The sequence below is a fragment of the Mobula hypostoma genome, chromosome 1, assembly GCF_963921235.1.
Source record: "Mobula hypostoma chromosome 1, sMobHyp1.1, whole genome shotgun sequence".
In the NCBI taxonomy this organism is placed as follows: domain Eukaryota; kingdom Metazoa; phylum Chordata; class Chondrichthyes; order Myliobatiformes; family Myliobatidae; genus Mobula; species Mobula hypostoma.
In genome coordinates this window covers 183,362,873-183,384,776 of record NC_086097.1, presented here as the reverse complement: position 1 = coordinate 183,384,776, position 21,904 = coordinate 183,362,873, and the positions used below count along the sequence as shown (strand labels likewise).

Genomic DNA, 21,904 nt, shown 5'->3' with positions numbered 1-21,904 from the left:
ATTGAGCCATATGGCTTACTCCTCCTATTTCTCATGTTTGTGTCCTTTTCAAATTGGATTAAATGAAGATGCAGTAAAGTATTAAACATCTGTGGTCTGGAGTTATACTTAGGAAAATTAGGTAAAATTCCCCTTCCCTGAACGATAATAGTGAACCAGATGGATTCTTACACTGATATTAGTATTATGCGAATTGTAATTCAATTTATGTCCCTGGATTAATGATCCAAGAATCTGCATATTATTCCAGTAAATTAAGAAGTGCTATAGTACTTTACAATGCTAACCAGTGTTGTACTGGCATCAGCACCGGACTTCGAGACGAGTGGTCCCGGGTTCGAATCCGGCCGGGTCCTTGCATGTTTTCCGTTCATGCTTGGTTGAGCATCAAGCTAGCAACTCAGTCTCATTAAAAAAAAACAGACAAATGTTAAGGAAACAGCAAGGTTGCTGGACGATGTGCCACAAGATACGGAGAAGAACAATGATAATACTTTACAGTGTCTGGACAGCAGAATTTTAGTAAACAAATTTGTGGAAACCAGAGTGAAAGTCAGCTGTTTTGGAATTGTCAACTCCAAAAATAACATGGAAATGAATGCATCTTCAGGGAGGAAGGGTAGAGTAAGACTATGAGGTGGAAATATTTGATATTCAAAACTCATTTCACAGTGTAATAGGACTGCAACTTTCTGGTTTAGTTTCAAAGAGCTGCCAGTCAAAGGGATGGATTCATATGTTGCACGGATTCTCTATCTAGTGGTACTGTGGCACTAAGATTTGGAATGCTAAGCTTTTTAATGTTTAATACAAAGCTTCTCATATTTCCAATCTGCTCTGTTTGCTTGATTTCTAAATTAAATGATATTCTCTAAATGCTAGATAATAATATATAATGGAGATATTAAATTAAATTATTTAGAGAATATTAAACTTTAAAATGGGTACTAGATTATGTTTGTGCACCGTTCTTCAGTTATTCTCTTGATTCTAACTTCTGGAATAAATTGGATCCCAACAACTATATCCACTGCCTCAGAAGTTTGACTTGTACATGCCACTTTGGTTTGGCCTAAAATAATTTGTCTTACTTTTAAAGGTATGTCGTGCATATGCCTACCTGGTTACCAATTAACGTCAAACAAAGGCGCATTTTCCATCACTTGCAAAAAATGTCCTGAATTATCTCCAGTAAGTAAATTGGTTTTGTATTTTATCTGAGTTCCAACCTATTGTACTAGGTTTAAGTTTGCAATTGTGTTACTGTATTTGACACTGAATGAATTTCTGACCACATATCTGTTCCATGGCTCAGACTGTCAGTTTCTATCTCCTTTGTGTCTTTTCAGTTGCCTCATCCAATCTGCTGTCGAAATGCTCAGTTGCACCGTTGTCACCTTAATGCTTGACAGTCCTGCTTAATCGTGGACTTGTTCTAGCCACCACTGATATAAATTGATCCAAAGCTCTTCTGCCTATGAATTAACTCGGTACAATTTCGGTTCATTCACAGACCCAGCATCCCAATAAACAATACTTAATTTTAAAAAATCTTATCTCTGTTTTGAAATCCATCCATGGCTTTTTTGACCCTTAAATTCACAATTTCCCCAAGCCCTGCAAAATGTCTAGCAACCCCCATCAAAGTTGCTGGTGAATGCAGCAGGCCAGGCAGCATCTGTAGGAAGAGGTGCAGTCGACGTTTCAGGCCGAGACCCTTCATCAGGACTCGGCCTGAAGGGTCGAAGCTGAAGGACTACGAAGGGTCTCGGCCTGAAACGTCGACTGTACCTCTTCCTACAGATGCTGCCTGGCCTGCTGCGTTCACCAGCAACTTCGATGTGTGTTGCTTGAATTTCCAGCATCTGCAGAATTCCTGTTGTCCTGCAAAATGCCTGTTTCTTTTTAAGCAACATACATCAAAGTTGCTGGTGAATGCAGCAGGCCAAGCAGCATCTATAGGAAGAGGCGCAGTCGACGTTTCAGGCCGAGACCCTTCGTCAGGACTAACTGAAGGAAGAGTGAGTAAGGGATTTGAAAGCTGGAGGGGGAGGGATAGAGCCGAGAGCTGGACAGGTGATAGGCAAAAGGGGATACGAGAGGATCATGGGACAGGAGGCCTAGGGAGAAAGACGGGGGGGGTGGTGACCCAGAGGATGGGCAAGAGGTATATTCAGAGGGACAGAGGGAGAAAAAGGAGAGTGAGAGAAAGAATGTGTGCATAAAAATGAGTAACAGCTGGGGTACGAGGGGGAGGTGGGGCCTAGCGGAAGTTAGAGAAGTCAATGTTCATGCCATCAGGTTGGAGGCTACCCAGACGGAATATAAGGTGTTGTTCCTCCAACCTGAGTGTGGCTTCATCTTTACAGTAGAGGAGGCCGTGGATAGACATGTCAGAATGGGAATGGGATGTGGAATTAAAATGTGTGAAAAATGTTTCTTTTTAATCCTAGCCTAATAATTTTCCCCAGATCACTAAACATAGGTGAATGATTTTTTTTAAACCGATCAAGGTCTTAAGCTTGGAATTCTTGACTAAAACTTCTTAGCTTCTCTACCTTTCTTTTGTTTTTTTTGTAACCTCCATCTTCAAACTAGGTTTTGGCTATGTACCTGGTATCTTTGCATATGCATTGGCATCAGTTCTTTCTGTTATTGGAATATTTAGAAATATTCCAATGGAATGGGTAACCATGAGACTATGGATTATCTCAAAACACAAAAAATAGTTGGAACAGTGGACCACCGGGCCCCCAGGCATGCCTACCATTCAGTATGATCATAACTGAGCTACGCCGACCGTTTTCCTCCTCTGTACTGTAAGGGGGTTTCCACAACCCTCAGTTCTTCGACCTTTCAGATATCTATTTTATCGTAAATATAGCTGATGATCTGGCCTCTACCTCCCTCAAGACCAAAGGGAAAAAAAATTCTATACATCCTAATTGTATATGTATGGCTCCTTATTTATGCTACCCACATGTTCCCTTGTTTGTGATTCCGTGATTAGTAAAATAATCTCAACTTCTATCTTGTCAACCCCACCGCCCCAAGGATCTTCATGGATGAATAAAATCATCACCCAATTTTCCAAAACTCACTGATTCATTAATCTTCTTCAGGAAAGGGCACACACAACTCTCTCCAAACCCACCAATATGAGTGGTCTCAACTATTTTTTCAATCAGCAGCAATTATCACATACAATAATGCAATAAACTCTCCGTGATATTCACACACCAGGAATGAATTTTTAAAAAATATTTCATTTGTATGAAGTTATGACATTATGCAGGGTGAAATGTGGAATTAATTCATAAGTAACGACACATAATAATATAGTTGCTCTGTATGCAGTATTTAGGTATGCATGCACAATCCCCAAATACATTATTGACTGCATTTCCAACTGAAACTCTGAGAGTGCGGTATGTACCAATTTTGCCTGCCCACAGGTGCTTTAAAGGTTATATAAAGAAGGTGAAAGACATAAGTTATAACCAATTTATATCATTCTTTGTTGTTCATTTTCATCCTATTATTATGTAACTTTTTATTATAATTTCCTTCTTCAAGGCTGTAACACAAGATGGATGGAACTGTATTAAATGTTCCTCAAGTGCTATTATGGATAATAATGGGAAATGTCGATGTCCAACAGGACAGGTTCTAGGTATGTTTTGCTCAGTAATATGATTTAGCCATGTTTTAGGACATGTTAATTTGGTTTTCACTTGTAACCTGAAGCTTTCTGAGAAACTATTTGTAAAATGTTGCAGAAATGTAGATTTAATAATAGAACTTAAATTTAAGGAAACTCCTTAATCACAATAAAGAAATTCACCAAATGCATAGGAAATTATTAGGACAAGTAGCCATGTGGGCACGTGGCCAAGTGGTTAAGGCATTGGACTAGCAACCTGAAGGTCGTGAGTTCGAGCCCCAGCCAAGGCAACGTTTTGTATCCTTGAGCAAGGCACTTAATCACACATTGCTCTGCGACGACACTGGTGCCAAGCTGTATGGGTCCTAAGTCCTTCCCTTGGACAACATTGGTGTCATGGAGAGGGGAGGCTTGCAGCATAGGCAACTGCTGGTCTTCCATACAACCTTGCCCAGGCCTGCACCCTGGAGAGTGAAGACTTTCCAGGCGCAGATCCATGGTCTCGCAAGACTAATGGATGCCTTTAAGCCATGATTAATTGACAGAGCAGATTCGATGGGCCAAATGGGCTAATTCTGCTCCTATGTCTTATGGCCTTATGAATGAGAAGAGCACAACCAGCTGCTCATATTCTTACCTATGCCTAAATCTAGTAAAGTAAGATAACATTCAACCTTCCCAGTCTTTTAGGGGAAGTATCATCCTAAAGCTTTGTCTTTACAGTTGATTTGACATTACTGTTTGAAGAACAGTTTGAAGATGACCTGAAAAATATTAATTCCTCTTCATGACAGCATCCAAATTTCAGAATGGTTAACAGTTAAATACTGTCAAGTTTACAAGTTGTGTTATGTATTTGATAAATATGCTTTAAACCTTTTTTTTTCTTTTGAATGAATGAATTGCCCCAATCAACCCTATAAAAGGTTGAAGGAGAAGATGGCGGCGCGCCTGCGTGTGCGCAGCCCTCCGGTGAAAAATGATATCGTATCTGTTAAATAGGGGCCGTGGACAATTCTGATTTGATGGAGAATGGACGTGAAAGCACAGAGGAACATCTGGAGAAATTTCTGAAACGCCCATTCACTGCTGTCGTTACTGTGTGGTTGGGAATCTTTCGGAGGGTAGGCCTCAAAATCCCCGGCCTTGTCTGCTTTTGGCGACCGAGAAGGAGGTCAAATCATTCGGACAGAGATGGCGCTCAGTACTTGGTGTCGGAGAGCTGATCAGAGCTCGAAGTTTTCAGATGACTCAGAGTTGGATTGTGGTCGGCATGGCAGGGAGAGTTTTTCTTCCTTCTCCCGTCTGCGTGAGATGTGGGACGTCTGAGAAACTTTGGACTTTACTGTGCTCATCAAGTTATGGTATTGTGCACTGTTGTAACTATATGTTATAATTATGTGGTTTTGACAGTTTTTTCAGTCTTGGTCTGTCCTGTGTGTTGTGATATCACACCAGAGGAAATAATGTATAATTTCTTAATGCATGCATTATTAAATGACAATAAAAGAGGACTGCATGTCTTCATAATCATCATCATCATCAAAATGCCTGTTCAGTAATTAGCAACAATGCAGACTTATAAAAGACCTTTGTACGGGGAAAAGTACTTTTCAGCTATGTAAATCAGTAATAGTTCTGATGAAAACTCGGACATTTTGAGTGTTTATAATGGAAGATGTGCTGTTGAGAGTGAGGTCAGCTGTTAAGTCATAAGAATCAGGTCTTGACAACTAGTTGCTGACAACTGGGAACCGAGTGTTGGGATACTGAGGAAGGAAAGTGGCTGGGAAGAGCTGGAGGAACAGTTTGCAAAAAAAAAGTTAAGGAACAGGTGGAGGCTTCTGAAGTAGAAGAGTAAACTGGAATAGATGATGGTGATTAGTTAAGTGGACGTCAATCATTTAATTTGTTTATTTATTGAGATACAGCCAGGAATAGGATAGGCCCTTCCAGCCTTTTGAGCCATGCTTCCAAGCAATCCCACAATTTAATCAGAGCCTAATCATGAGACAATTTACAGTGAACATTTTATCTACCAACTAGTTGGCTAATTGGATATTTGTAGGGGTTCTCGAAATCAGGGTGTTATTATATTTTGACCAATCAATAAACCTTGACTTTGAGGTTCTGAAGATTCAAATATTGAGATTCAGCGATCCTGGAGATATCAGTGGGCCAGGTGTGTGGATGGACTGGCCCTCTGGTACATCTGACATTATAGTTTCTTAAGTCTTGGAATGTAGGGAAGTTGTGTGGCCTACAAAATCAGTTGGAGTGAGCCAGGGCCTAAACATATTTCCCCATAATTCTCCAAAAATAGTATTGCAGGACAAATGATGAAATCTTGTAGGATACAAGTCAATTATTCCAGAAGTACCCAGTCAGTTTTCAGGAATGATGCGAAGCAGCTTGAAAATGGTCAATATCATGGTTCACTCTGGGTAAAGTCAATTTTTAATTACAAAAATCTGAAAGAAACAGCACTATGTAGATGGATTTTAGGGCACTGCATTTTGCTCAGAAATACCTTATTTAAGGAGTAGTTTATCAGTGAATTGTGGATTTCGTATTACAGGTGTCGCCCGCTTTTCGAATGTTTGCTTTGACAAACCTCACTGTTACGAAAGACCTATATTAGTACCCTGTTTTCACTAAAAGGTGTTTTCACTGTTACGAAAAAAATCAGCGCGCGATAAAAAATCAGCACACAATAAAAGGCAGCGTGCGCCCCGAGCAGCCGCTCTCTCCCGGATTCGGAACAGCATTGCTTCAACACACGCCTGTGAGCAGCCATTTGCAAGATGAGTTCTGAGGTGTCAGAAAAGCCTGAAAGAACTCGTAAGGGTGTTACACGTAGCGTAAAACTAGACATAATTAAGCGTTTTGATTGTGGTGAATGAAGTAAGGACAACGTGAGTTTGGCTTGTGGAAGCTGACGAAGATGATGTTGAAGAGGTTTTGGCATCCCGTGGCCAAGAACTGATAGATGAAGAGCTGATGCAATTGGAAGAGGAAAGGATAACAATCAAAACCGAATGCAGTAGCGAAATGAATGTGAAGCAACTGTGTGAGATTTTCGCTGCAATGATAAAGTACGACTTTAATTTTGAAACGGTATGTAGTTTTGGGGATATTTGCAAGATGGTTTGAGTCCTTACAAAGAACTGTATGATAGAAAAATGTGCGAGGCTCAGCAGTCAAGCGAGCCTTCCACATCAACCACAGCAGGCGACGAACCTCGACCTTCAACATTGATGCGGGCAGTCATAGGAGAAGATGAGCTGTCTGCCCTAATGGAAACAGATGACACCCCAGTGTCCCACCACCCCAACCCCTGGGCCACGGACAGATACCGATTCGCGGAGAATGCAGCTGTAGCCGGGAGGCATACAGCACATCTTTAAGAAAAAAGCCGAAATAAACACACTATTTAATTAGGTGCCGCCCCACACGTAAATGCCGGCCCAGATCAGAGGCAATGCAATCGGCACTGATCTGAGCTGACAATTATGTGTCGGGTGGCACTTAATTAATTAGCATGTTTATTTTGGCTTTTTTCTTAAGGATGTGCTGTGTGCCTCCCGGCTACTACTGGACCCCTGCATGCTTCGTGGCAATGTATCGGTTGGCGGCCCGGAGGGTGGGGGCCACTGCACCACCCAACCTGCGACGACTCAGTCTAACACACCATCATCAGTGTGCTCGGCGCTGAACCAATTCCGGTAAGTGATACTACACTGTACACACATTCTTTCTACTATATATAGGCTGTGTATTTTTACATGTTATTTGATATGATTTGCAGCTTCATAGCTTAAAGGTTACTGGAGAGCACTTGCGCCGTGTTTTTGCCAACAGCGCTTGCGTGAGATTTTTGCTTCGGCGAACAGTGCCGGCAATGTTTGTGGAAAAGTATTTCTACTTTATATAGGCTGTGTATTTATCATACTATTCCTGCTTTTACTATATGGTACTGTTATTTTAGGTTTTATGTGTTATTTGGCATGATTTGGTAGGTTATTTTTGGGTCTGCAAACGCTCACAAAATTTTCCCATATAAATAAATGGTAATTGCTTCCTCACTTTACGACATTTCGGCTTACGAACCGTTTCATAGGAACACTCTACCTTTGGATGGCGGGGGAAACCTGTATATGGTTTGATTATTCATTTTCAACTTTGACATACAGAAGTCTTCTATTGAAAAGAATAATGAAATGAAAATTGCTTAATGTAGATTTTTTGATTTTGTTAAAGTGGAAAAGACTGTTTCTGGAATACCTTTGACTGAAGCAAAATGTGTTGCCTGCATTATTAGCCAGCCATTTTTTTCCACCCCGGATGCTTCAGGAAACCAGTAAGTTACATTTATTTCTTACAGAGTCATAGAAAAGTACAGCACAGAAACAGGCCCTTAGGCCCATCTAGTCCGTGCCGAGCCATTTTAACTTCCTACTCTCATCAACCTGCATGGGAACCATAGCCCTGCATACGCGACCCATCCATGTACCTATCCAGATTTCTCTTAAACATTGACATCAAGCTTGTATATACCGTTTGTACTGGCAGCTGGTACCACACTGTCATGACCCACTGAGTGAAGAAGTTTCCCCTCATGTTCCCTTTAAACTTTTCACCTTCCATCTTTAATCCATAATCTCTGAGGTTCCACCCAACTTCCGTGGAAAAAGCCTGTTTGTATTTTCCCTATCTATACCCATCACAATTTTGTATACCTCCATCAAACCTCCTCAGAATCTTCTGTGCTCAATGGAATAAAGTGCTAAGCTATTCAATCTTTCCGTATAACTCAAGTCCTCCAGACCCAGCAATATCCTTGTAAGTTTTCCTCTGTACTCTTTCAACCTTATGCACATCTTTCTTGAAGGTAGGTGAGCAAAACTGCACGCAATACTCCAAATTAGGCCTCACCAATGTCTCATACAACTTCCACATAACATTGCATCTTATGAAGTCCAGTGTGCCAAAAGCTTTCTCTACAACCCTATCTACCTGTGACACCACTTTCAATAAATTATGGACCTCTCATATCCCATATCCCTTTGTTCAACTGCACTTCTTAGTGCCCTACCATTCACTGTGTAAGACCTACCCTGGTTGGTCCTACTGAAGTGCAATACCTCGCACTCGTGTACATTAAATTCTAAGTGCCATTTTTCAGCACATTTTTCCAGCTAGCCCTGATACTGCTACAAACCATGATAGCCTTCCTCACTGTCCACTACACCCCCAATCTGAGTGTCATCCTCAAATTTGCTGATCTAGTTAACCACATTATCGTCCAGATCATTGATATAGATGACAAACAATAATGGACCCAGCACCAATCCTTGCAGCGTTCCACTATTCACAGGCCTCCAGTCAGAGAGACAACCATCTACTACCACTTCCTGATTCTCCCACAAAGCCAATGTCTACCTTATCCAAAAAACCAAACGACTGAACCTTCTTGACCAACCTTCTGTGTGGAACCTTGTCAAATGCCTTGCTAAAGTCCACGTAGACAACATCCACTGCCTGGTCTTCTTCAACTTTCCTGGTAACTTGCTCGAAAAACTCTATAAGATTGGTTAGAAACAACCAACCATGCATAAAGCTATGCTGACTACCCTTAATCAGTCTATGTCTATCCAAATATTCATGTATCCAGTCCTTTAGAATACCTTCCCACTACTGATGTCAGGTTAACTGGCCTACATTTTCCTGGCTTATTTTTTAGAGCCTTTCTTAAGCAGCGAAACAACATTGGCTATCCTCCAATTTCCTGCCACCTCACCTGTTGCTAAGGATGATTTAAATATCTCTGTACGAGCCCTGGCAATTTCTGCCCTTGCAGGGTTAAAAGGAACACCTTGTCAGCCCCTGTGAATTTATCCACCCTAATTAGCCTCAAGACAGTAAACACCTCCTCCTCTGTAATCTGTTATAGAGTTCATGAAGTTGATGCCATTTTGCCTTACTTTTATAGACTATGTCCATCTCCTGAGTAAATACAGATGCAAAAAAAATCATTTAACATCTCCCCCATTTCTTTTGGCTCCATGCATGGATTACCATTCTGATCTTCCAGAGGACCAATTTTATCCCTTGTAATCTTTTCGCTCTTAACATATTTGTAGAAGCCCTTAAGCTTCTCCTTTGTCTTGTCTGCTAAGGCAACCTCACGCCTTCTTTTAGCACTCCTGATTTCTTTCTTAAGTGACCTCTTGCATTTCTTACACGTACTCCATAAGTGCCTCATTTGTTCCTACCTGCTTATACCTGCAATTAACCTTTTTGTTCTCAACCATCTCTTGAAAACCGAGGTTCCTACAGCTGTTATCTTTACCTTTTAATCTGACAGGCAAGTACAAGCTTTGTTTTCTCAAAATGTCACTTTTGAAGCCCTCGCTCTTACCAGAAAACAGCCTATTCCAATCCACACTTGCCAGATCCTTTCTGATACCATCAAAATAGGCCCTTCTCCAATTTAGAATCTCAACCCACAAACTGGACCAATCTTTTTCCAGATTTACTTTGGAAACTTATTTACTTACATACTTACTTGCATTTAAGCATTGGAATTCTTTAGAAGAGATTTCAGATTTAATATGCTTTGTTATTAACTTTATAAATAGGAAATGAACTTGTGTTGACCAAGTAGGAACTGCAGTTTGCCTGGGGAATTAAAAGAAAACAGACTGACATATTGCCTGGGGAGAGAAACAGGAATGATCAGAACAAGCAGATTGCTTGGGAAATGGGGAAACCAGACCTAGTAAACTGAAGATTCGCTGTGGAGGTCTTGGCTGGCATAAAAATGCGCAGGGAGTGTTACGGCAAATTGGTCTGAGGTCTCCTGCAATGCTCCAAAAGAAATGTTGCTAGAGGAATGATAGTATTGGTTAAGGTGAATTGAGGATAGGTGGGGAATTATTTTACTAATGAATTTCAATTGCTCTTACTCCATTCATTAGATGCATCAGATGTCATGAAACATTCATTAATACTACACAATCATGTGATTGTCAGTCAAATATTTTGGTAAGCAATTTTTAAAAAATTGTTCATAAGTGCTGTATTCTTTAATGTAACTGTTGGAGGAAAATTTCTTGTGCATATTAGATATACAAAAGGCTGCTGGTGCTGATTCAGGAGCAAGCAAAGTTCATCCAGCAGTTTATGCTTTTGCTTCTGTACTTTCCGAACAGACATCAATTATAAATCTGATAATAAGCAATAGGTTTTGTATACTCACACAGTTGATAGTTGCCTAGGAAAAATAGTTTTATTTGTGCTACTTTTGTAAAATAATGTAGTTTCAAGATGTAATAAAATATTTAGATTAAAATACTTAGTTAAGAAACAAATCTGAGAGAAGAACCTACAATTAGTTTTAATTAGTAGCATTTCTCTTTTTTTTTCTAGACTGGAGGATTATGCTTTCTTCATTATCCTAAAGACTTGACCTCCTCAGTGGTTACAAATATTGTCTATGAGCAAGTAAGTGTAATGAAGCTTAATTAATCATGCCAAAAATGAGTAAATACTTACTCAAAGACCTACTTGTTTAAAATAATAGAAACAAATTTATATTCAGTTATAAATGCTGTCACAACACATCTCTGTGGATGTATAATCAAAAAACAATTTGTATAAAGGGTATGAACTATCAACATAGGGTGTGTAATTTCTAAAATAGTTTTGTATCTTCTACAGTAAACTGTTTTTAAGGTAACATACACACGATGGTTCAAAAAACATTGAAATAACTTAATTATGGAGGTCTTGCAAGTTTGGGTGAGGGTTCTTTTTATAGCTGGCAAAAATGCCAGCACTTCAGGAAGCCAGCCCTGTTCTGTATTTAATATTTCAGTTACATTGTAAATCTTTGTTTGATTAAGCATTCTTTGTTTAAATAATGCATTGCAGGTTATATGTAAAAGTACATAAATGGCATACGCCACCATGTCATATGTGCACACTTCACTAAAAATAAAAAATGAATTTTTCATGCATCTCTCAGGCTCCCTTGTTTTTGCTTTATGCTTTTATGCTTTCGTGTTACAAAACACAACAGTAGCAATGAGAAAGTTTTAAATGAACCTGAGATGACTACCTACCTGTTGAAGCACCGCAAGACATTCAAGTAAAAAAAAACGCAGTGACACATTTGAGTTTTTTAAAAAAGGCTGATATGGACGAATTCAGGGGTTCATAAACAGTGATAACTAGAAGATGATAATAATAATTTTTTTAAAAAGTAGAAATGGCTGGCTTCATTGGAAAGATAGTCACGTTCAGTTGCACAACAGATAACTGGAATATATGTATTTTAAAGCAAATGGAATAGCCGATGAAAAATGAGTGCCAGTTTTGCCGAGTGCTATTCGTGGAAAGGCATACAGTTTGCTTGGAAGTTCGACTCCTCCAATCAAACCAGCTGAAATAAGCTTAGATTAGATTATGAGGACATGCAGTCCTCGTTTATTGTCATTTAGTAATGTATGCATTAAGAAACCATAGAAACCATAGAAACTATAGAAACTACAGCACAGAAACAGGCCCTTTGGCCCTTCTTGGCTGTGCCGAACCATTTTCTGCCTAGTCCCACTGACCATATCCCTCCATACACCTCCCATCCATGTATCTGTCCAATTTATTCTTAAATGTTAAAAAAGAACCCGCATTTACCACCTCGTCTGGCAGCTCATTCCATACTCCCACCACTCTCTGTGTGAAGAAGCCCCCGCTAATGTTCCATTTAAACTTTTCCCCCCTTACCCTTAACCCATGTCCTCTGGTTTTTTTCTCCCCTTGCCTCAGTGGAAAAAGCCTGCTTGCATTCACTCTATCTATACCCATCATAATTTTATATACCTCTATCAAATCTCCCCTCATTCTTCTACGCTGCAGGGAATAGTCCTAACCTATTCAACCTTTCCCTGTAACTGAGTTTCTCAAGTCCCGGCAACATCCTTGTAAACCTTCTCTGCACTCTTTCAACCTTATTTATATCCTTCCTGTAATTTGGTGACCAAAACTGAACACAATACTCCAGATTCGGCCTCACCAATGCCTTATACAACCTCATCATAACATTCCAGCTCTTATACTCAATACTTCGATTAATAAAGGCCAATGTACCAAAAGCTCTCTTTACGACCCTATCTACCTGTGACGACACTTTTAGGGAATTTTGTATCTGTATTCCCAGATCCCTCTGTTCCACTGCACTCCTCAGTGCCTTACCATTAACCCTGTATGTTCTACGTTGGTTTGTCCTTCCAACGTGCAATACCTCACACTTGTCAGTATTAAACTCCATCTGCCATTTTTCAGCCCATTTTTCCAGCTGGTCCAAGTCCTTCTGCAGGCTCTGAAAACCTTCCTCACTGTCTACTACACCTCCAATCTTTGTATCATCAGCAAACTTGCTGATCCAACTTACCACATTATCATCCAGATCATTGATATAGATGACAAATAACAATGGACCCAGCACTGATCCCTGTGGCACACCACTAGTCACAGGCCTCCACTCAGAGAAGCAATTCTCTACCACCACTCTCTGGCTTCTTCCATCGAGCCAATGTCTAATCCAATCTACCACCTCTCCATGTATACCTAGCGACTGAATTTTCCTAGCTAATCTCCCATGCGGGACCTTGTCAAAGGCCTTACTGAAGTCCATGTAGACAATATCCACTGCCTTCCCTTCATCCACTTTCCTGGTAACCTCCTCGAAAAACTCCAACAGATTGGTCAAACATGACCTACCACGCACAAAGCCATGTTGACTCTCCCTAATAAGCCCCTGTCTATCCAAATGCTTGTAGATTCTGTCTCTTAGTACTCCCTCCAATAACTTACCTACTACTGATGTTAAACTCACCGGCCTATAATTTCCCGGATTACTTTTCGATCCTTTTTTAAACAACGGAACAACATGAGCCACTCTCCAATCCTCCGGCATTTCACCCGTAGACAGCGACATTTTAAATATTTCTGCCAGGGCCCCTGCAATTTCAACACTAGTCTCCTTCAAGGTCCAAGGGAACACTCTGTCAGGTCCCGGGGATTTATCCACTTTAATTTTCCTCAAGACAGCAAGCACCTCCTCCTTTTCAATCTGTACAGTTTCCATGGTCTCACTACTTGATTTCCTCAATTCCATAGATTTCATGCCAGCTTCCTTAGTAAATACAGACTCAAAAAACCTATTTAAGACCTATTTAAGAAATGATACAATGTTCCTCCAGTGTGATATTACAGAAACACAAGACAGACCAGGACTAAAAAACTGACAAAAAACACATAATTATAACATATAGTTACAACAGTACAAAGCAGTACCATAATTTGATAAAGAACAGATGATGGGCATGATAAAAAAAAGTCTCAAGTCCCGATAGCCCCCTCATCTCACGCAGACGGTAGAAGGAAGAAAACTCTCCCCGCCATGAACCTCCAGCGCCGCAAACTTGCCGATGCAGCACCCTGGAAGCACCCGACCACAGCCGACTCGAGTCCGTCCGAAAGCTTTGAGCCTCCGACTAGCCCTCCAACACTGAGCACTGAGCACCATCTCTGCTGAGCGCTTCGACCCCGGCCCCGGCCGCCAAGCAACAAGCAAAGCCGAGGGATTTGGGGCCTTCCCCTCCGGAGATTCTTGATTGCACAGTAGCAGCAGCAGCGAAGCAGGCATTTCAGAAGTTTCTCCAGATGTTCCTCCATGCTTCTCACGTCTGTCTCCATCAAATCAGGATTGTGCACGGCATCCTACTTAACAAATACAGATATCATTTACCGGAGAGGCCGTGCGCGCTGTGTCGCGCCGCCATCTTCTCCTCCCTCCTTTGCTGATATCATGAATATAATGCAGGAACATTTAGAAATGAAACCATTGCTGGTTGCAGAACACTTTAGTTTTCATAAGCTAAATCAAAAGGCCGCTGGGGTAGCTGAATGGAAGAGATTGTCTGACCATTGTCAGTTCAGTCATTGGCTTAATGGTGCACTGAAAGATTGTTTATTTTGTGGAATATTATAAGCAAGCATTCAAAAACAGCTACTAACTGAAGCAAAACTCACACTTGAAAGTAGTTGTAGTTGTAATGGTTGTATCAATGGAAACAACGGTCAGAGTCGCGATTGAGTTGCAGTCAGGAATGAATGCACGCGTGAACGAAATTCAACATCTGAACAGAGACCTACCTGACCAAACGAATTGCGTTACCATTGTGGCAGGAGCTTATATACACCAGACTAATACAGGTTTAAAGGCACAACATGCAGAAAATGCGACAAAGTAGAATATTTATTGTATAAAGAGTATATCGGGCAGACAAAAATAAATGGACTGCACAGGGAAGAGAAAAAAATAAAAAGTAAAGTTGAAATTTCAAAAGGTGCACTAATCTGCATGCTGTTAATAAAAAATCTGATAATGATGAGAATGACTCAGGACTGAGTAGCCTTGAAATTTACATGTAAAAACTAACATGAGATAAGCAATATGGCTTACACCAGAAGTGAACGGCAAATTAATTAAAGTGAAATTGGACACTGGCTCGGCGGTTTTAGTCACTCCACAAAATGAGGTTGAATTGCATTTCAAAGATACTGAAGTGAAACCTGCAGATATCCAACTAACAACTTATACTGGAGAGAAAAAAAAACTCCTGTGGGAATGACATTTGAAATAGTGAAATACAACAACCAACAAGCCACATTGTGCTTGTAAATGGTAAAAACAGGAGGGCCCACATCGTGGGGTCGTGATTGACTGAGACAACTATAACTTGATTGGAGATCCATCCACCATTTGCATTGCATATAGCGTGCAAAAGAGGCAACAGAAAATGAATTAAGAAAGGTACTGGATGATGCTAAGCAGTGTTCAAGGATTGTATTGGAGAACTGAAACATATCAAGGATAAAATAAGTGTTAAATGAAAATGCCACACCCAAGTTTTACCAAGCCCATCCGGTTCCTTATACCATCTGTGACAAAGTAGCCAGTGAGCTAGATTGCATGGAAACTGAAGAAGTGTTTTCCAAGGTTGAGTGGAGCCCATAGGCAACACCAGTGGTCCCAGTACCCAAGAAGAATGGGTTTGTCAGGATCCGAGGTGATATTAAGGTCACCATCAATCCAGTGATAAAGGTAGATCAATACCCTCTGTCCAGGATGGAGGATATCTTTGAAAACCTTTATGGAGTTATAGACTCATAGAAGAGTACAGCACATAAACAGACCCTTCAGCCCATCTAGTCTGCGTCAAACATTTAAGCTGCCTACTCCCATCAACTTGTACTGGGACCATAGCCATCCATACACCTACTATCCATGTACCTATCCAAACTTCTGTTAAATATTGAAATCGAGCTCGCATGCACCACTTGTGCTTGCAGCTCATTCCACAATCTCACAGCCCTCTGAATGAAGAAGTATCCCCTCATGTTCCCCTTATACTTTTCACCTTTCACCTTTAGCCTATGACCTCTGGATGTAGTTCACCAAACCTCAGTGGAAAAGGCCTGCTTGCATTTACCCTATCTATATCCCCTATAATTTTGTATATCTTTATCAAATCTCCCTTCAATCTTCTACGTTCCAAGTAATAAAGTCCTAACCTATTCAATCTTTCCTCACAACTTGGGTCCTCCAGTCCCTGCAATGTCCTTGTAAATTTTCTTTGTACTCTTTCAACCTTGTTTACATCTTTCCTGTAGGTAGGTGATCAAAACTGCACACAATACTCCAAATTAGGCATCACCAATATCTTATATAACTTCAACATAACATCCCATCTCCTCTACTTAGTATTTTGATTTATGAAGGCCAATGTGCGAAAAGCATTCTTAACGACCCTATCTACTTGTGACACCACTTTCAATGAAATATGGATCTGTCTTCCCAGGTCTCTTTGTTCTACAGTATTCCTCAATGCACTACCATTTCTGGAGGATAACACTTAAGCAAAGTGGACTTAGCTGAGGCCTACCTACAGATGGAGATGGAAGAAGAGTCCAAAGTATTTCTCACCATAAACTCACACAGGACTTTATTGCTATAATAGGCTTATTTTTGGACCTACACTTTCATTCTGACAGAAAGCTATGGACCTAGAGCTGCAAGACTGTCCAGGAATTCAGTGTTGCCAGTGAGGATCACGAGGAATGTCTTCAATATATGAAGACAATGTTAAAAAGATTAGATTATAGGGTTAGAGCACAACACATCAAGTGTGAATTCTTTAAACCAAGCATCACTTACTGTGGTCACACCATTGATGCACAAGATTTACATGTGTGCTAACAAAACTCAAGCAATGGTGGAAGTCCCAAGACCAAAGGACGTTTCACAGTTGCAGTCCTTTTTTAGAATTTGTCAATTACTAAAACAGGTTCCTGCCAAACCTGGCTTCTGTGCTCCAGCCCTTGAACTCATTACTACAGATCAAGGAGAAATGGCAATGGACAAAGCAGTGTGAGGAGCTTTTCCAAAGGTAAGGAAAATGGTGGCATCAGACACTGTACTCAAATAATATGATCTATATCATCCAGTGAAACTTTTCTGTGATGCCTCGCCTTATGGTATAGGTGCATCATGTCACATTATGAATGATGGAAGTTAATTGCCCATAGCCTTTGCATCACATTCCCTTACCGCTGCAGAGAAAAATTAAGCAAAGATAGACAGGCCTTGAGTCTGGTTTGGGATGTAAAACATTTCAACCAGTACTTGTATGGGAGAAAGTTTACCCTCATTAATGATCATCAACCACTAATGTCTATTTTCAATCCACAGGAGGGTGTTCCATTAACACCAGCACCATGAATACAAAGTTAGGGTCTCTGTTTCTTGGATGACACCATTATAATATTGAATTCAAGAGGACAACTAATCATGGAAATGATGATGGATTGTCTGAAGTACAGTACCTGAAAAATTTACAAAAGAGGATGTTCCTTTTGACATATTTTCCCTAATGCAAATTGAAAGTCTCCTTATTACAACAGAGGCAATCCAAAGGGAAACCAGGAAATTCCCTACACTGTCACATGTTTACATGGTAACCCAAAATGGCTGGAATGTGCAGCAGAAATCCCACTTCCCCCATTTTTACCAGCACAGGGGTGAACTGCCCCTTGATGGAGGTTTCTTTATGTGGGGATTGAGAGTTGTGTCAAACTAAGATCTAAAGTGTTGGAGGAGCTACATGTTGGCCAGCTAGGCATGGTCAGAATGGAAGTGTTGGCTCGAAGCTTTGTCAGGTGGCCTGGGATAGATCAGCAGATTGAGTAGCTTGCCATGCACTGTTCCGGATGCCAACTTGTCCAGAAGATGCCAAAAGCAGCACTCATCCATCCCTGAGAATGGCATACATTGCTCTGGCAGAGGACTCATGTAGATTTTGCCAGACCATTCATGGGCACAAATTTCTTGATAGTAGTGGATGCAGCTACAATGTGGCCAGAAGTATTCCCAGTAGCCTCCACTACAGACTTGCACATTGTTGATGTGCTGAGAAGCCTCTTCTCAGGGACTGGTATTCCAGAAACTTAGTGACAATGGATCACAATTTGTTGCTGAACAGTTTGCCATTTCTGAAAACAAATGGAATCTGCGCCATACCACCCAGCTATAGTGACCTGGCGAAAAGTATGTGAATGGCATACATCATTACATGACCACATCACAAGTGCACACCTCACTAAAAGTAAAAATACAAAGTTTACACGCATCTCTCAGACTTCCTTGTTTTTCTTTCGATTAGTGAACAAGGTGAGGAGTATTAGATCAAGGTCCTTCCGGTGTTGAAATTTCCATGATCTTGATATCCTGGTAATGATTGGCACAATCCTCCATTTGGCAATGTATTGAGCTGGCATCTTTGGGATCATCTTTTATATCTTAATTTTTATATGTTGGTTTCAGTAGATTTACTTGGTATCAACTTTTTCTTTGCTAGCATTCTTCCCTCTAAGATGCACAGTTGCATGCCAAGCAGTAACTGAAATGCTCTGCACACACATCCTTTGTTGCCAAGCAGCTGCAATTTTATTTTATATAATGTTAATATAATTTTGAAATTATGCTGGTATAATTTTGAAATCAATGTTAATATAATTGTGGAATACCCTGTAATTATGTTAATGCATATAATCAATAAATGTTCTAAATAATAAATGTACCATAATCTTTACTTTGCTACATTTTAGAGCTTCGACTTACTTACATTGTCAGTGTTTCAAGTTACAACACTGTTATAAATTGTAACAATACACACAGAATGGAAGTCAGTAGCTCATCGTTAATAAATCATTAGCCCACTGAACGCCGATGTCGACAAGTTATGGTCACAGATTCTAGGCGATACCGTTTATTGGACTGACAAAGTGAAAGATCTGCTTGTATCTACAAGTTCTAACGTTCATTCTGTGACTCTTATTCAACTCTTTCAACATGAGCATAATCACTTGGATAGTAGATTTCCCGACAAAGAGTTAAGAGAAAGAAAAGCTTTTGACCAAGTTGTTATTGCAAATGCAACCAATTTTTGAACTTGGAAAGAGAATGTTGTACAACATTGACAAAAAATACTCTGCTACTATTATGAACTATGACGATAGTGATGCCTCAAATATTGCAGCAATATTGTGATTTCAAATTTGTCATTTCTGCGAAAGTTGGGACTGGTTCAATTAAGATGTTTCATTGATATGTTGAACTACTTGCTTAGAAAAGAAGAATTCGAAGAATTGTCAAAAGTTGTTGACATCGTTGGAATATTTCAGTCTTCTAAGTGGGTTCAGTGTTATGAATTCAAATAAATGTAAAACCAGAAGCAGACTAGAGGTGAAACATTTGGATGATCTAATGAGGATTACGATATATCTTTAATCTGGACAGTGTTTATAAACAATGTTTATAAATAAGGTCAGGTCACTCGTCTGAGTGCTACTGATGCCATGTAACCCAGTACTACCTGTCGCATGGTCAGGTGGTCAGCGACTAAACCAGCTCCCCCACCAGGCTTGCCTGGTGAGGAGGGTGGCTAGAAACCTGCAGGACGAAAAACAAGACCTGTCGAAGAGCAGATGAACCCTCTCGTAGGGTCAACGGCCATCTAACAAACATATGCTGTGAAGTGCGGAAAGGGCATCCCTTGCATCGAAGCTTGGTCTGGCCATTCATTGCAACAGAACTTCCCCCAGCCATGCTACTGGATCTGGGAGGGGATGTCGAGAGGGTAGGTCTGGACCTGTGCAAACCCCTGCTCACCTAAAATCCAATCACGCACATGCTGTTCCTTTCTGAGGAGTGGGGTTCCCCACTAACTGACTGAAAGGAACCATCATCATCCCATGGGGTGGATAGCCAGAGAGAGAGAGAGAGATAAACAATGAATTTGTAACAAAGATGGATGAGAAAAAGTTTATGAAACATGAAGGATTTTCTTTGTTGTACTTTATTTCATTATACTCTTCAATTAATAAGTATAATCAAAAGTATGTGACTTCTTCAATTTTCACTCTAAACATCAATAGTATGCATAATTACAAAAAAAATTAAAGTGCCATGCAGTTTTCCGGCCGTGTAAAAATTACCTGCTCAGAGCTGTTTATCTGTAATTTGATATCTGCCATTTGATTCGGCAGCCCAGATTGTAAATCGTGTTTATTTGTGAAAACATCCAATAACTTTTATTACTGCCTGGGTGTTCATATTTTCTTGCTTATTAGTTCAATCTTTGTTGTTGGAATTGATAGCTCAGGAGAGCAACAAAAAAAATCTACCATTTTGGATGAGTGAAGACAATAGTATTCCTCATGTTTGTTTGAAAGTGAAGTAATTAATTTAAACACACAAATTGCTGGAAGTATTCAGCACGGCAGGCAGCATCTATAGAAAAGAATGAACAGTTGATGACCCTGTATCAGGACTGGAGCAAAAAAAAAGACGAGAAGCCAGAGTAAGAAGGTGGGGAGAGGGGAGGAAGAAATACAAGGTAGCAGGTGACAGGTGAAACCGGGAGGGAGGAAGGGGTGAAGTAAAGAGCTGGGAAGTCGATTGGTGAAAGAGATAAATGGAGAGGGGGGAATCTGATAGGAGAGGACAGAAGGCCATGGAAGAAAGGGGAAGGGAAAGGAGCACCAGAGGAGGGTGATGGGCGGGTAAGGAGATAAGGTGAGAAAGGGAAATGGAAATAGGTAATGATTACGTGGAGGCTGGGGGGCATTACTGAAGTTTGAGAAATCTCCGTTCATGCCATCAAGTTGGAGACGACCAAACAGAATATAAGGTGTTGTTCCTCCAACCTGAGTGTGGCATCTTGGTGGCAGTAAAGGGTAAAGGAGATGATGGACTGACATGTCAGAGTGGGAATGAGAGTGGAATTAAAATGGGTGGCCACTGGGAGATCCTGCTTTTTGTGGCAGTCAGAGCATAGGTGCTCAGCAAAGCGGTCTCCCAATCTATGTTGGGTCTCATCGATATACGGGAGACCACACTGGAAGCACCGAATACAGTAGATGACCCCAACAGACTCACAGATGAAGTGTTGCCTCACCTGGAAGGACTGTTTGGGACCCTGAATGGTAGTGAGGGAGGAGATTTAGGTGCAGGTGTAGCACTTGTTCCGCTTGCAAGTATAAGTGCCAGGAGGGAGGTCAGTCGGGAGGGACGAATGGACAAGGGAGTCCCATAGCGATCCCTGCAGAAAGCGGAAAGTGGGGAACAGGGAAAGATGTGTTTGGTGGTGGAATCCCGCTGGACATGGCTTCTGGATTTACATTTGATTGAATTCATAAGACTGAATCCACTTTCACCTATCACCTGCTACCTTGTATTTCTTCCTCCTCTCCCCCCACCTTCTTACTCTGGTTTCTCATCTTCTTTCTCAGCCCAAAATATTGATTGTTTACTGTTTTCCATAGATGCTGTCTGGCCTGCTGAGTTTCTCCAGCATTTTGTATATGTTGGTTGGATTTCCAGCAGCTGCACATTTTCTCCTATTTGTCATTAATTTAAAATTGTTCTTTATTAAAATTATATTTCTATCTTAACTCATGAAAGAATGTTTCCTGACAAATACAGCCTGAAGATTTTAAACAGTAAATAGCTACAAATCTTCTCAGGCTTCCAGTCAGGTATAGGTATCAATTTTGATCATCTCTGATGAAGATGGCAAAGTTTGTCATCAAAACGTCAGTTAAAATCCTGTA

At 40.6% G+C, this 21,904-nt stretch overlaps 1 protein-coding gene across 1 annotated transcript in view; it reads left to right on the top strand.

The window, feature by feature from the left end:
• Positions 1-1,101: 1,101 nt before the first annotated feature.
• Positions 1,102-21,904, top strand: part of tmem67 (transmembrane protein 67) — a 199,916-nt gene continuing 179,113 nt past the window's right edge. Inside the window, exons 1-5 of the mRNA XM_063051072.1 lie at positions 1,102-1,191; positions 3,577-3,673; positions 7,925-8,024; positions 10,645-10,711; positions 11,096-11,170. Of these exons, the coding sequence (XP_062907142.1) occupies positions 1,102-1,191; positions 3,577-3,673; positions 7,925-8,024; positions 10,645-10,711; positions 11,096-11,170 (429 nt within the window). The remainder of the gene's footprint in view (positions 1,192-3,576; positions 3,674-7,924; positions 8,025-10,644; positions 10,712-11,095; positions 11,171-21,904) is intronic.